General features: G+C 38.3%; 1 protein-coding gene across 31 annotated transcripts in view; it reads left to right on the forward strand.

The window, feature by feature from the left end:
* The window catches only part of adgrl2a (adhesion G protein-coupled receptor L2a), a 92,883-nt gene that overhangs the window by 43,424 nt on the left and 34,488 nt on the right, over nucleotides 1-14,971 (forward strand). For 22 of the 31 annotated variants that reach the window (XM_051377672.1, XM_051377675.1, XM_051377684.1 and 19 more), the window contains exons 4-6: nucleotides 7,153-7,262; nucleotides 12,464-12,478; nucleotides 13,609-14,409. In XM_051377672.1, the coding sequence (XP_051233632.1) occupies nucleotides 7,153-7,262; nucleotides 12,464-12,478; nucleotides 13,609-14,409 (926 nt within the window). Of the gene's footprint in view, nucleotides 1-7,152; nucleotides 7,263-8,798; nucleotides 8,859-12,463; nucleotides 12,479-13,608; nucleotides 14,410-14,971 lie in introns of all 31 variants that reach the window. The other 9 variants (XM_051377705.1, XM_051377674.1, XM_051377679.1 and 6 more) reach the window with 2 other exon arrangements.

The following is a 14,971-nucleotide window of genomic DNA, read 5'->3' on the forward strand; positions in this document are numbered from 1 at the left end:
ACTTATGGAATTAAATAATCTAAATAAAAACTTCTGCATATTAAAACGTGGGGAAATTCATTATACCAACATGTTATTTTACTTTGACAATGGGGTTGGGCAGCAGGACAGAATATACTGTCAACAGTCATACCATATTTGTCATGCAATTTTTACCATGGTAGCTATCACTTTAAAATTTTCCGGATGCATTACCAGGGGTGTAAAACTCAAAAAAAAAAAAAAAAAAAAAATGAATTTGCCGGCCAGATAAGCAGGTGCATAGCCAGAACTTTCATATTGGGTTGACCAGGTTAGAGGCAGTGATTATATTGGGATAGCAAAAAATAAGTACTACAAATGCACAGACAATTAAAGAAAAATTAACTACCCCTGGGGAATTCACACACCTAAGGTATCTGAAGGTATACATCTCTTCTTATGATAAAACCCTAGAAAAAGTAGGGGGCTCTGGGGGCAAATTCCTTATTTTCCTTTTTGGAAAACAACCTTTTAAATGCTAATTTCTAGTTACTTTTTTAAATGTGTATTTTCACCTGTCTGCACTCCTTTTGACTGCTGTTTTTTTTTTTTAAGTCAATGAGCAGGACTGCTTTATGGTTATATTGGATTTTTGCATCAGTGTGATTATGTACCTCAGGTATTTAATTGGTTGGATTTGCCAAAAACAGGCATCTGGTTATTTTATCCATAAACAGTTGAGTTCATAGGAGTTTACAGACAATTCACTGTATTATGATATATAGATCACAATTTCAAATTACATAATATGTATGTGTTTCCACGTTTTGTTGTTTCAAAAATAGATTTGAATTTAAATTAGCTTTTTTTTTAAAACTTCTGATCAAATATGGCATTAATATGTTATGATATATAAATATGATATAATGAAAGTTATGTTTCAGTGTCAGTAGATGCACCTCTGGCAGCAATTAGTGTTGAGTCTGTGTGGTCCAAGTCTCTGTCAGCTTCACTCATTTGTAATTCTTCCCTATTCTTCCCGCAGAACTGCTCAAACTCTGCCAGGGGGGATCATAAGTGAACAGCCCTTTTCAAGTCCACCCATAGATTCTTCTAGACTCTCCAGGACATTAACATTGTTGTTTTTAAGCCATTCCTATGTAGCTTTGGCTTTATGCTTGTGTGTGCTAGCATTGCAGTCTGCCATCTTATAAAGGTCACATTTAGAGCTGCAGAATGTCACAATAGTATTTCCATTGAGTGGCATGACGATATACCTTTGCTGGTTTAAAAATCAATAGGTGAGATGGACGGATGTGAGTCAGACAGCTTTCCTCCAGACTCTGTAAGAGCCTGGAATCCCCCCGCAGAGCACCATTGGCAGCTCCAGTAAATATAGCATAAACACAAGCATATGACAGTAATTACAAGTTTTACTTGGATATTGGGTCAGACCTCAAGTTGAAAGCAGGATGCTAATGGTTAATTTCTAACGACCTATTTCCTGAAACATTATTGGGCCACCCCCTTAGAAAATGGTCTAAATATACTGATATTGGAGGTGATTATACATCTCGTGTGTGTGTCTGTGTGTTTGTTTTGTGTCCTGTTTGCAACAGATTGTTTCTATCGCTGCCATTTTGTGGCCCTGGAAATGATTTAATTTTTCAATGGCCTGTCTGCTATCAACAGGCTTGCCTCTTGAGAGAGATGTCTGCCTTGATAATTGTGCCATGAACCTCATCAGCATTTCAGATGAAATGGAGCTAGACGGGTCACTTTGAGTTTAAGAGACGCTAATTTGATTGAAATTCAAACTGGGAGCACCAGGAAGTAGATTGTGCCTTTTCCTGTAATGTGCTCCCCTCACTCATGTCGCTTTTCTCCTCCAGTTACACAGCGATTGTTTTCGCTGCTGATGCTATTTTTTATATTGTGAATTCCAAGTGGCTGCTTAGGCTTCCTGAATGCTGTGGAGCGTTTAGGGATAGAAAATTGAGCAGTGGGGGCAAAACAATCTAGGATTCAGCAATTAAGGAGCATCTTGCCCTTAGTCCAAACTGGTCATGGCACATGAGCAACACATGATGTGGCACAACTTTAAATGGTTATAAGAGACCTCCATATGTGTCCATACTGGGGCAGTTTATAAGCAGTCAAAGGCAAAAAGGCTGTTAACAATTATTTTTTCCAGACTGTTGATGTATACATCTGAACTAGAGGGTGAAATATTTTCAACTATCGGGCTACATTTTTTACACACTGTTTGCAAAAGCATCCTGTGCCTATTAAGTAATATTTAGCTGGATTTTTGTGGGCAAAACCAAATTTGTATCACTGTATTTTTTAAGATTCTGGCTGTTTCACAGTACAGTATTTATTTTTTGCATGACTGGGCCCTGTTTATAGTGGCTTATTCTACTGTCATAGAATATAAAAACATTTTAATGCCATTATGTGTGTGCAGAATGTAAACAGTTTCTATTGTGCAAACTGCAATGTAGTAAAAACAGAACTTGAAAAGTGTTGAAAGAGATGTCAACAACTTCAACATGGCTTCTTTTTCTAAACAAGATATTTAAAAACAGTTGTATAAACACTATAAACTGTGTGTGTATAAAAAGTGTGTACGTTTTCAAAGAGATATTTCTCAAATTTTCCTTTGCACAGTAAGAAACAAATGAGTTACAGCAGTTGTTTCATATGCACCGGTGTGGCCGTATATAAAATATTCATATCATACAGGAAATCAAAACCGGTTTACCATCTTGTGTATCGCCCGGCACTATGTGAGAGTTTTAAAAATCTTTATATCGGCTAATTGCTTTTTTTAATCAACACATTGACATAAACTAGAGACCAAGATTAAAACTGAAAAAATAAAAACTCTGTTTTTGGCAAACTATGTAATGGTGACACTGTTTCTGAATTGACCTCAAACATCGTATCTTTGGCATTTCTGAACTGTAATTTTTTTTCTTATTCGCTGACATATCTGCTTTTAAATATTTGTGATAAGATGATATCGGCCAGTATGTACATGTTTTTATAATAGTAAAAGTAGGGGGTGCATAAAAAAAATTGTGATTAAAATATACTTAAAGCTTAAATTTGCACAGGTTAGAGTAGTGCACCCTGAGCAAAGCTGAGTTGCAGGCTTACGTTAATCTACTGCTGCAGCGTTGATTAAAATGACACTGTATCTGTTCATAGAGATGGATTAGTGAAAAACAGATCTGAATTACAGTCTTTTATGGTTTAGGCAGGCTTTAGACCTAAGTAATGCCTTTTACTACACTTGTTAGTGGAAATAGAGTTTTTCATACTCAAGGCAATTTATTATTCATTTAGCACATTATCTTCATGTCCAATTATTCTTCTGACATGCTTTATGATGGCAGTGGAAAAGGTTAAATTGCATGTGGATACATGGTATCAGGAGTGCTATCAGTTACACCTTGTTGGCATCTTATCGCACCCCTTCCCGCTGTCAGCAGGGAGTGCTCATTTTTAAAGGAGATTTGCATCAAATCCAAGCAGCATTTTCTATGACACTCTAATTGTACTGATGTCTGCCTCTCCCAAAAGGTCAGAGATGTGATGGGATTACATTTGGAATACTGCAGTGTGATTAACGGGCTGGTAGGGGAAATGGAGGCAATCAAAGCGGAAAGTAGCTCCATCCTGCTTCTATTTCAGTTTTACTTAAAGAAACTAACAATTTTTTGACACCCTGAGAACATTCTGACTATTAGAGTATTTTTGAATAAATGAAAATGTGTGGAGGGTCAAACAACTGGGTATTATCTGTCCAAAAAAAGAAAAAAAAAGAAATTATAAGTAAAATCTGAGGCATTTTTTTGCCTCACAATTACTTTATATTGAGCTCCTTTTCTAGCTGGCTAATTATTCTCTCTCTTGCATTACGGGATAAAATAAATTAGTACTCTTTCCACTTTTACTTCAGCAAAATCTGGTGAACAGTCAAAGTATTTATAGAAATAGAATGTTTCACTCTGGAGAAAAGTGGAGAAAAGCTTCTTTGACTTAATATTCATTATGTACATGATTAATTACTATATAGCCTCAGACTATCAAAAGATAGTCAGAGATATCATATTTTACATGTATTTAATTAGTGTGCACTTTGAGACCTGTGCCCTGGCAGGCCCAAATGCTGAACTTTTTATGGGGGGAATTTCAATTACATGCTCTCTCTGAAAATTGAGGGCTAGGACTATGCATAGAAGAAGTCATTAGGGCTTTCAATTGGTCTCAGGAGATACCCAAGGTTTCACAGATGAGGAGGAATCACAGTCATACAATCTCGTATATCAGGGCGCCCCTGCTCCACAGCTCTAAAATTAGGGCAATATATCAGAAAGAGCCATCAACACTTATGTCAACATTGTTTCAAAAGAAATATGAGGTTTTTTCTTTCTCCAGTGCTTATGTCCTGTTGTTTAATACATTTGCCTGAGAAACGATGGCAGGTCTATGTCTCATTAGTGTCATGAATTTTATTTTTGATATCATTCTGTTTCATGTGCCTAATATAAACCAGGCATTCATTTCCCAGTCTCATTGGAATCTGTTAGATAAAGCACTGTAATTTATATTGCTCCTGCATGATATGCTTATGCATGAGCAAAGGGGACGGAATCATCAAAGTGACCATATAATATATGGAAAGTGCTGCAGAGTCATGAAATATTACCCACAAAACAAGCGGCGTATTATGGGCCCAGCATGAGGTGCATGTTTTAATTCCAAAACAGTAATCCATTTCCATAAAAACAAATACAATATGCTGATATTCTCATCTGTTATTACACGTAAAGGTCATTAATAAAGTGAAATTCCCCTTGAGACCTTCACTAAACACAGATGCACACACAAAGATGTAGACACAAATATGTGTCATTATGCCTCTGTGATATAATATAGTGCTTTAACATTGCCAAAAGCAAAAAAATAAAATCCCTTTTATTTCTTTTGGTGAAATTGAAAAAGTGTTCTCTATCAAATGTATTTGGAAAAAAAAAATGTGTGAACTATTTTAATTGGCATGCATGCTGATTAGGCGAAACAGAACAGGAGGAAGAGGGAGATGAATTGCTTTTGTGCTTGCAAAAAAAAGGAACAAGTAATTCTGTTCCCTGCCATTATTGTGATTTAGTGGGTTTTTTTTGTATGAACACAGGAGCCGTTTGTTTAAGTTGCTGAATTCTTTTTTGAGCCGTAAACCATAATACAGTGCACATATTTATGGTATGCAGCTAAAATATGGTTGTTTTCAATCTTAAACTTAAACAGCTGCAATTTCCAGCCCCCTGTGTTTGTTCAGTGCTATACACCTCAATAGTAAGCAACTCTCCACTGTTCCACTGTGCTGCCTAATATTATATTAATAACATTTGGACACCGAGCAGTGATTACCTCAGCAGCCCAAAACAAAGGCAAAACCCAAAGCACAATGCAATGCAATCAGTAATACATTTTACAATGATCTGCTGTAAATGGGCGCACTGGTCTGTGATAAGAAGAAACAAATATTATCTCTGGTCCTTGCTAAATCAGCAGAACAGAGTTATTGATCTGGCTCCTCGCATTGCCAATAGAATTTTAAGTCCCATTGGTAGCAAAGATGGCTGGCTTGGGGTATTGATGTCATTATCATGATTTCAGTACAGCAAAAGGGTGGTCACCTGCAATTCCCCAGGCTTCAGAGCACACCACAGCCTCAATTAGAACGTCTGCTCTCCAGATGTTAAAGGCAGTGACTGAAATTAACTTGTGACACTGCTTTGAGTGCTTTGAGTGGCTGGTGAAATGAACACAGAATATGTAGAATATATATATATATATATATATATATATATATATATATATATAACACACACACACACACACACTACTCACAAGAAGTTAGGGATATTTTGTGTGTGTGTGTGTGTGTGTGTGTGTGTGTGTGTGTGTGTGTGTGTGTGTGTGTGACAGATAAAAACATTAATAATAAAGAAAATAAAACAAATTGAAATCATTTTATATCCTGTTTTCACCATAGGTTCTCCATGTGATTTCTAATAATTATTAATCCCATGTGTAGAAAATGTACTATAAATTACACTTATTTTGCTATAAATACAGAACTCATTCTGATCATTTTACTTTTTTGGAAAGATCGTGTTGTAATGAGTATGTTGGTATTTTCTGCTCTTCTGGGTTGAGAATTATAGAGACTCCAGTAGAAATCATTAATGAGACCTTTGATGGCATTTTGGGTGCAAATTCAAGAGCCTCATCTAGCTACTCAGCATGTAGACCCATTCAGAGAATGAGCAAGCTCAAATCAATAAGTCAGGACATTTGAGTGAAACACACAGACTTTGTTTATCCCGTGCAAATGCGCCCCACTAAACACAGATGTGGGGGGTAAATTCCAAAATCACATGAGGTCCCCATGCAATTGTAATCCAGTGTGAATAAGGCTTTATCTGTTTCCACACATACATATTTATTGCATTGATTTGTGCTGTTCATGTACATTTAATTTAATTCCAAAGTTAATTTTTGTCAGAGAGTTATAATTGCAAGAGAGCAGTTATATGTATAACACAGTAGCCAGTTGAAATTTGATCAAGGACAAAGTTTAAGAACCGTGTGTGACTGCGAGATCCATTCAGAAAACGGGAAATGTAATACACTGTTGGCCAGCTATTTACTAGCCAGATACTATTGCTTTATAAAAATGCCACAGAGTCTTTTTGGATTCTTTCATTGGCCTATCGACATTCAGACAGATTATCCAAGCTCTTGAAAACGACGTACGGAATAGTACAGCGCACAAAGGACCGAATAGGCCAGCGCTAAGTGAAAGCAATGGAGTTGGCCCTGACTTTATTTCTAACAGACGAAATAGCATTGGTATCTGGCAACAGCAGTTCAGTGTTCTTTTTGTTCAGTGTTACTTTTTGAATTTTTATTTTCCTTGCCCTGAACATGAGTCAGGAACATTTGTTTTTGTATTTTTGAGGAGCCATGTGTTCCAATTGTAGACAGTGTTTTTAACATTAATGCATTTATGTAATACCTTTGACTATTTACTTTGACTCAAAGACTAACCTTGATGTCTTTGGCCAAATGAGTTATATTTTCTAAATGTGCTTCATGTTTCCTTTTTTTGTTCAGATGCAACAATCGGACCCAGTGTATCGTGATCACGGGTTCAGATGTCTTCCCTGACCCCTGCCCAGGGACCTACAAGTACCTGGAGGTCCAGTATGAGTGTGTGCCCTACAGTAAGTACGACCCTTCTGTCATGAATTGATAACTCCTCCTCCCTTTCCCTCTCCACCCTCCCATTCTCAGTTTATCTCTTCTTTCCTGCCCTTTCTCTCTCTTCTGTCATACCACATCCCATCCTATTTCTTCCTCCTGCCTTGTCCAGACAGTCTGTTCTCTTCATGTGCAACACCTTCCAGCACCCTTTTCCTCTGTCTCTTCTTCCATCTGTGTCACACCATGAACTTTTCATGAAATATGACCTGTAAGACCCTTTGGTCCTCTTCTGTACTGCCTTTATTATTGATGTGCTCGCCGTGTTTCCAGTGGATCGACGAGCCTGGTTTTGAGGTAGCAGAATAGAGGAAGGGTAGAGGAAGTCATGCTGACTCTCCATGATGGCAAGCAAGTGTTTCATTACTCAAGTCTGGTACGGAGAAGTCTATCAGGCGCAAAACACAGCTCACCTTGATGGCTTAATATACATCCATACAACAGGTGTTGAAATATGTTAACAGATGTTTCATTATGTAACAGAACAGAATGGCTCCTCTCGTGAGTCAACAGGGTAATATTTCATCTAAAGAGATAGTGTTAACATTTTGTCTGCTCCTTAGATGCTAAAATATTCATTGCCATTCAGCTCCCAAACAATCTTTAGATTGCCCTTTGTCCTTTAAGCTGCCATGTTCATTTGCAATTTGTGAAGGAAATTCCCCCGTGTAACCTTTACAAACTGATTAATGACAAAGATTTAGATGAATTGCCAGAATCACTAATCAGGTGGAACTGAAATAATTAGAGTGGGAATGATGGGAAGATAGTATTTGGCAGCTCTTGTGGATTCAAATGAGTATTTTGTACACTGATGTCTTTAGACATGTTTCAGTTTTTAACTGATAAGGGAAATTTAGCCCAAATTTGGATAATGAACCTTTATTCTTCAGCACCTTTTTCTACTGATATAAAATATATATTTTATATAGCACATTTCTTCTACATTGCTCATTACCAGTATACCTGTCCAAGCTGTTCCCCTTAGTGTTGAATCAGAATGCATTAGTGCACATCATTAGGTGGTGAAACTCATTACAACTTAAAGGTTAACCTTCCCAAGGCTTTGAGGACCTGTAATTAAAAATGGAATAAGCAATAATGAGCATTTGAGTCCACCTTATTGAGCAAAGCCAAATCCTGTAGCTTTTACCGTAAACGTCTACTACTACGTCTGCTTGTTTTTTGACTTTTTTCTTTTACTTGCCTCATAGTTAAGTGAAGTATCGATCCTATGTCTTACTGTGTTACCTCAAACTTTAATAGTAGGATTAGCCTCAAGGTGCTCTCATGTCCACCCACTGTTATGATTGTCTTTTGCCTCCTTCTTGCACCAAGGAAGCAGCCAAGACCGCCGTATTGTGGTGAAAAATAAACTTCTGCCCAAGGACTCTTAGTCCTGGCAACGCCTGTCTAACAAAAATTCCAAACAGGTCCTCACTTCACTCTAAGCAGTTTGAAACATGCACGTCTGTAGCCCCGTCTTTTTGCTTCTCAAGGTCCATGCCCAACCACAATAGGACCAAGAACACAGAATGTATCCTATCGCAACTGCCCCGGTAAGTGCTTAGTGTTCTCCCAAGTCTGATCCAGTCCACACAAGCCCAGTCCAGCCTTTCCCACTCAAGCCCTGTTGTAAACTGTGATAGATTGTGATTTACAGGCAAGTTCTGTGTTATGTTTTTTTTTCTTTTACCAGTCCTCTGTCTCCTCTTCCCCAAAATCAAATCCATATACCACATACCCCAGATCAGTTTGTAGAGTCAGACTAATGCAGAAAAAGGCAATCATAGGGGAAGATTTACTGAGCTTTTCCACACCAGAGCAAACCATCACTGTTGTTTTCAGATGGGATAGCAAATACCTTACTACATTTTTCTAGTTTTCAGATGGAATAGATCATATGCCAAATACCAAGATTTGTGATTAAAAACATTGCAGTGGTTCAGGAGCTTAGGATCCCCTGGATTTGCTGGGATACAAGACTTGAGAAGTTGTTTTGCAAGAAAACGCATTAAATCCCCATTAAGCTGATCAAGGACGGGACCACAGACAGTGTCCTCATTTTGAATAGCAACTGCTGCCCCTTAAAGACTGTCTGTCCCATGAAATATAACCAGCAGTTTAATAACAATATTATAGAGTTGTTTTTGTCTCTATCACTGACTGAATGAAAAGTGCTATCAAATTCATTATATTGTCTAAGCCTTTGCACTTCTCACAAGCAATTTTGGAACTTCCCCCTTCTGTGCAAGTGGCTTTTGCAGCAAGTTGCCTACATTTCCACCATTTTCATCCTTTTGGCTTCATAATTTGGTTGTCGTCATGAACTGCCCTCATTAGCAACATTATCTTCATGTTCCAGCCAAGGATGTAAATTTTGTCTTCACCTGGCACTGAATTGCCCTCTGAATTGGCTCTAGTAATTGCTTGAATCAGGCAACATAAAAGCCAAGATGTTTTTCTTTATTAAGACTGCTCTGTGCAAGCTATTTTGAAATGGTGAAAAAAAAGGGAAAAAGTTGCCATTTCCATTCTACTCTTGCAAAACTGTAGAGTGGTGCCAGTGGGCATAAACAGTACTCAATGCTAATATTTTCATTTTTCATCACTTTCTAATGCCAGTAAACCCTCTGCTCCATGTGACAGTGATGACCAGATTATAAAAAAAGGAAGTTAAACTGTAACTGCATGATTTTTGGATCCCCTTTGGTGTTTGTTGTTCAGTTTTCCCTCCTCGTTTATTCAGTGTAGTTTACATTATGCTTTAATTTAGATTAAACACTGGAGCCACTAACTGAGTCTGCAGTTGACAGCAGACATCCATCCATATGAAGATGGAACACTAGATTATTCACAGTGATTATTAACAGTAATTATAATTTGATTAGTAATAGTTTATAGGCAGCAGGAATTCCTAGAAAATCTGCAATGTCTAGTGGAGAAAGTTTAGGGTCTTTGGGGTTAGTGTGGGTTGGGATGTATCTCATGCTTGTTTGTTTGTTTGTTTGTTTGTTTTAATGTTGCTCTATTAAAAGTGACTGACTCTCTTCCCTTCCCTGTGCAATCTGCAGGAAACCTCCTCGGCTATCTGACTCATTCTCTTCATCCACTGACCGATTTCTGATCACACTGATTGCTATTTCTATTTTTACATTTCTACTAACGTCATCAGGTCTTCGTCGTGTGTCCTTTTCCTTCCAGGCTTACTTCATGCCATGTTTCTCTGTCCTCTTCTCGTCTCCTCTGTTATATGCGGCTGAGTCGGCTTCTGAGAGCTCAACTGTTTATGAATTTGTTTGCTTCCTGTCCGTGTTTGATCTCTTAGTTAGCTGTAACACACTTGAATTTCTTCTCCAGACTGGCGTGCATTCATTTACGGATCCTAGATTTCACTGCCTTTTTTTTGTACCACTGAAGCCTAGGTCAGACTCAACAATTACAACAGATTCAAACTTTAACATGAACCTGCTCTAATTGGAGCCGGAGGGTTGCAGGATCCAGGGGGAACTTAATTTATGACTGCTCACATTATGCTATGGTAGAAAGTGGCCCAAAATGTACACAATTAGTATTTCAACGTTGATTCTCGCAGGCCTTCCGTGCTTGAGCCTTTGGATTGTGAATCCATCTGAGACTGAAATCTGAGAAAGACACAGCCATAAACCAATAGAGGTGTACATCATGGGCAAAAGAACTGATGCAAGCAGTCTTGCGCTTGGGAGATTAACATCTGTACCTGTAAAAATGTACTATATTGTTGAAAAAAATCAATCTCAAATTATATCAAATAGCTTGCATCAGTCCACACTAGTAGAAATTACTTTTCATGTCAAAGAAGTTTCATAACACTGAAATGAGAGAAACTACATTTCTCTGCTAAATATAAACTGTAGCTTCAGTACCATGTAATAGGAAGGGATTAAGCATTTTTTATGATATTTTTTCCCCAGTTGGGGAAGACATGACTTGAACAGTCTTCTAGTCTGACCTAGGCTTTAGGTTAAACTTATTTTCTGGAGATTTATTTGTGAAATAGTCATACATAATTGTAATTGGAAATGTTCAGTCATGTTGTTGCAGTTAGAAATTTGTTGCAGTTATTTTCACTTTTTAAGTCTTGTGATGTGTTGTCTCAGATTAATGGACTGGGTAATGCTTCTAAGCACAGTTGCCTTCAGAGTGCCTTTTTTGAATGTGCCCAAGTTGACTAATTTAAAGCGGACTTGTATTGGAAAGCACAAAATAACTCAACAAATTAAGTGCAGTGTTATACTGTGGAATTAAATATATTTCAACAGTGAGTGCATAAATGATATTAATGTATTTTGCTCCAGTAATTTACACTGATTACCTGCTTCCTTGATAAGGCCTCACTTAGTTTGTTTTTTTTATGTGTATATATGGCTTCATAATTTTAAAAGTACATGGCATCTTTATTGTATTCTATCTCAAAGACATAGCAAATAGGTATAATACTATTATATATATACTGTATATATATACACAACTTTATTTTTCTTTTCCATGGAATTGGGCTTGGTATATGGTGGTGGGTGGATTAAATTTGAGCACAGTTTAAAAGCAGCTTGGTTTGGCTTTTCAGCAAAACCAGTCATGTTGAAATCATAATTAACATAAATCAATAAAATGATGTACTAAATGAAACTTTACTGTAGTAGCTTGAGTCTTAGAAAATGGTTTTATTAACCTATGAGTATTTTTACAATATCATTCTCTCGAATCCCAGGATTGCTCAAAATTCTTTTACCTGTGAATCTTGTGAAGATTAATTGAAGATTAAAAAGATTAAAGGATTGATTAAAAAATTAGGCCATTAATAATAGCACATACTCACAGGTAGTTGGCAGTCAATTTAAAATCCATCCACCACTGTTCTTTAAAACAATTGTTACGATCGGTCATGATCACAAACGTGATCATACCATTCTCAATGTTCTAATCAAACCGTTTTTCTAAGACTGGACCTTGACGGCGACATCTTTCTCACTACTTTCCTGCTTTCTCTAAATAGGTCTACCCGTCTTTGTCCATGTCTCATAACCTGTTTCTGCATATGTAATCGTAGCGATGACAGTTAATTCATTTTTTTCTTTTTTCCCCCTTGCACCCCTTTCATTCTCTCTTCCAACGCTCAAAATAGAAGTGGAGCAAAAAGGTAAATAACAGACACGATCCAAACCCTAGCTCCTTGTTTTGTGGCATCTGGTTGTCAACCTATTTTCCCATGGTGGCCCCTACAACTCCATCGCAGACGTTATCTCCAGAATCCCCTAACTGTAATGTTAACGGCCAGTGTAATGCAACAAGGGAAGTGAGGCTGGCCATAAAAAAGACAGCACACAAGCAGCCAAAAGATGTAAATGGGGGCGTATTGGCTGTGATCCACAGGGGCTTCCTCTCCTCATTCTCCCTGGGTGCTTTTGCTACTCAGCAGAATCTCATATTGCCTGGCTTCCAAACCCTTTTCCATAGCATGCCATGGTAACAGTGTTTCTTGGCCCTTTTTTTCAAGCTATTGCTGTCTACTATCCCTGTTCTTTCAGAGCCCCCCTCTTTCTCACTCTTCTCCCCATTATTCTCACCTGACCACTTGCTGCTCTTTTCTCTGTTGATTCTGATGCCTCCTTATGCCTCAGAGAAACAACCAAAACACCTCAAGAGACCCGTAATGAAAGTTTTAAAAATCTTAATGGTTGTGACATTTGCACCACTTCGTAATGACAAGCCTCTCAGGTATATACTGTAGAAATGGTGTAACTGAGACACATCAAAGTACACACGAACATATTCCAGACTCTGCTGACTCCTGCTCTCTCATAACCTCTCCCGTCTGTTGCCAAGTGACTTTAGTTGGCTGCATTTTTTTTGTTTACAGGACCAATTGTTTCGTTAAGTTTTGTTTCTGTTCTATTTCCCCTCATTTGTGTTCTACTCCCAACAGTAAATGTCGATGAGGCCAAGCTTCTTTTTGTTTCAGACTACTTTATATATTTAAATATTATGCTTAATAACTTTCCTATTCCTTTTTTTCTTTCTATGCACAAAACCAAAATCCTTATACTGCTTGTGAATATTGGCTATAGCTGTTAGTTGTGTTTTGGCCACTTTTTAATGTGTGTCTGTCCCCACTCCTCGTGGACAACCTATAAAATAAAATGAAGACATTAGAGATTATATGGATGTTATATATATATATATATATATAAACAGTATAGTTTTGTATGGTTTTATTTTTCACATGTTAACCTGTGTCTGTTTCTTATTCTACTCTTCTCCCATTACTAGTTTTTCTTTGTCCTGGGACTCTGAAAGCTGTCGGTGATCCTTCCTTTCTATTTGAAGCGGAGCAACAAGCTGGTGCCTGGTGCAAAGACCCACTGCAAGCCGGCGACAAAATCTACTTCATGCCTTGGACTCCTTATAGGACAGACACTCTCATTGAGTATTCCTCCCTGGATGACTTCCAAAATGCCCGGCAAACCATCACATACAAGCTGCCCCACCGGGTGGATGGGACGGGATTTGTGGTCTATGACGGGGCCGTGTTTTTCAACAAGGAGCGTACCCGCAACATTGTGAAGTTTGACCTGCGGACTCGAATCAAAAGTGGTGAGGCGATCATTAATAATGCCAACTACCATGACACATCACCCTACAAGTGGGGTGGAAAAACAGACATTGACCTGGCAGTAGATGAAAATGGGCTGTGGGTGATCTACGCCACAGAGCAGAACAACGGCATGATGGTAATCAGCCAGTTAAACCCCTACACTCTACGTTTTGAGGCTACCTGGGACACGGCCTATGATAAGCGCTCTGCCTCCAATGCCTTCATGGTTTGTGGAGTACTGTATGTGGTCCGCTCCACCTATGAAGACAATGAAAGTGAGGTCAGCAAGAGCCTGATCGATTACATTTACAATACCAAACAGAACCGTGGGGAATACGTTGATATCCACTTTCCCAACCAGTACCAGTACATTGCAGCTGTGGATTACAATCCGCGAGATAACCAGCTCTATGTGTGGAATAATTTTTACATCCTGAGATACAATCTGGAGTTTGGCCCACCTGATCCAGCACATGGTAAGAACCCATCCCCCCAATCATTTCTTTTACAGACAATAATGTTCAATTGCGGTGCTGAAATCGTGATTTTTAGTTGCTGTCAACTGCACTTTGATATTCCTTCAGTGTTCTCCTTCTATGTATCAAGTGTCACAGCTGACTGATTTTTAATTTAGAATCTAATATGTGCTAGATATGTTACGGAAGCTTTGGAGTGTAGGAAAGCATCTCGGGGGGTGAAGTGAGTGGGGCTGTGTGGTAAACAACACCTCGAAGCCAGTTACCATATCATAAGGGATCAGTATCTAGGGGATTTGGGGAGGTTTACCATCCGGGCGTTCCCTGAGTCCCTGGTGCTAAGACTCAAGGGACCCCTGCTAGCATATCCCTTTTTTTAGAGAGAGAAGGCAGGGAGAGAGAGAGATTATATTTTCACTTCTGGAAACATACATGCCCGGACAGGTGCAAAGTCTGGCCTGGGGCAAGGTTAGATCATTCCCCAAGTGATGCCGAAACTCCAAATCTCCATCAGCCATTAAAAAAGAAAATACTTATCACTCTGTAGGTGGACTGTCAGTAT

This window comes from Dicentrarchus labrax, unplaced genomic scaffold (genome assembly GCF_905237075.1).
Source record: "Dicentrarchus labrax unplaced genomic scaffold, dlabrax2021, whole genome shotgun sequence".
Taxonomy (NCBI): Eukaryota; Metazoa; Chordata; class Actinopteri; family Moronidae; genus Dicentrarchus; species Dicentrarchus labrax.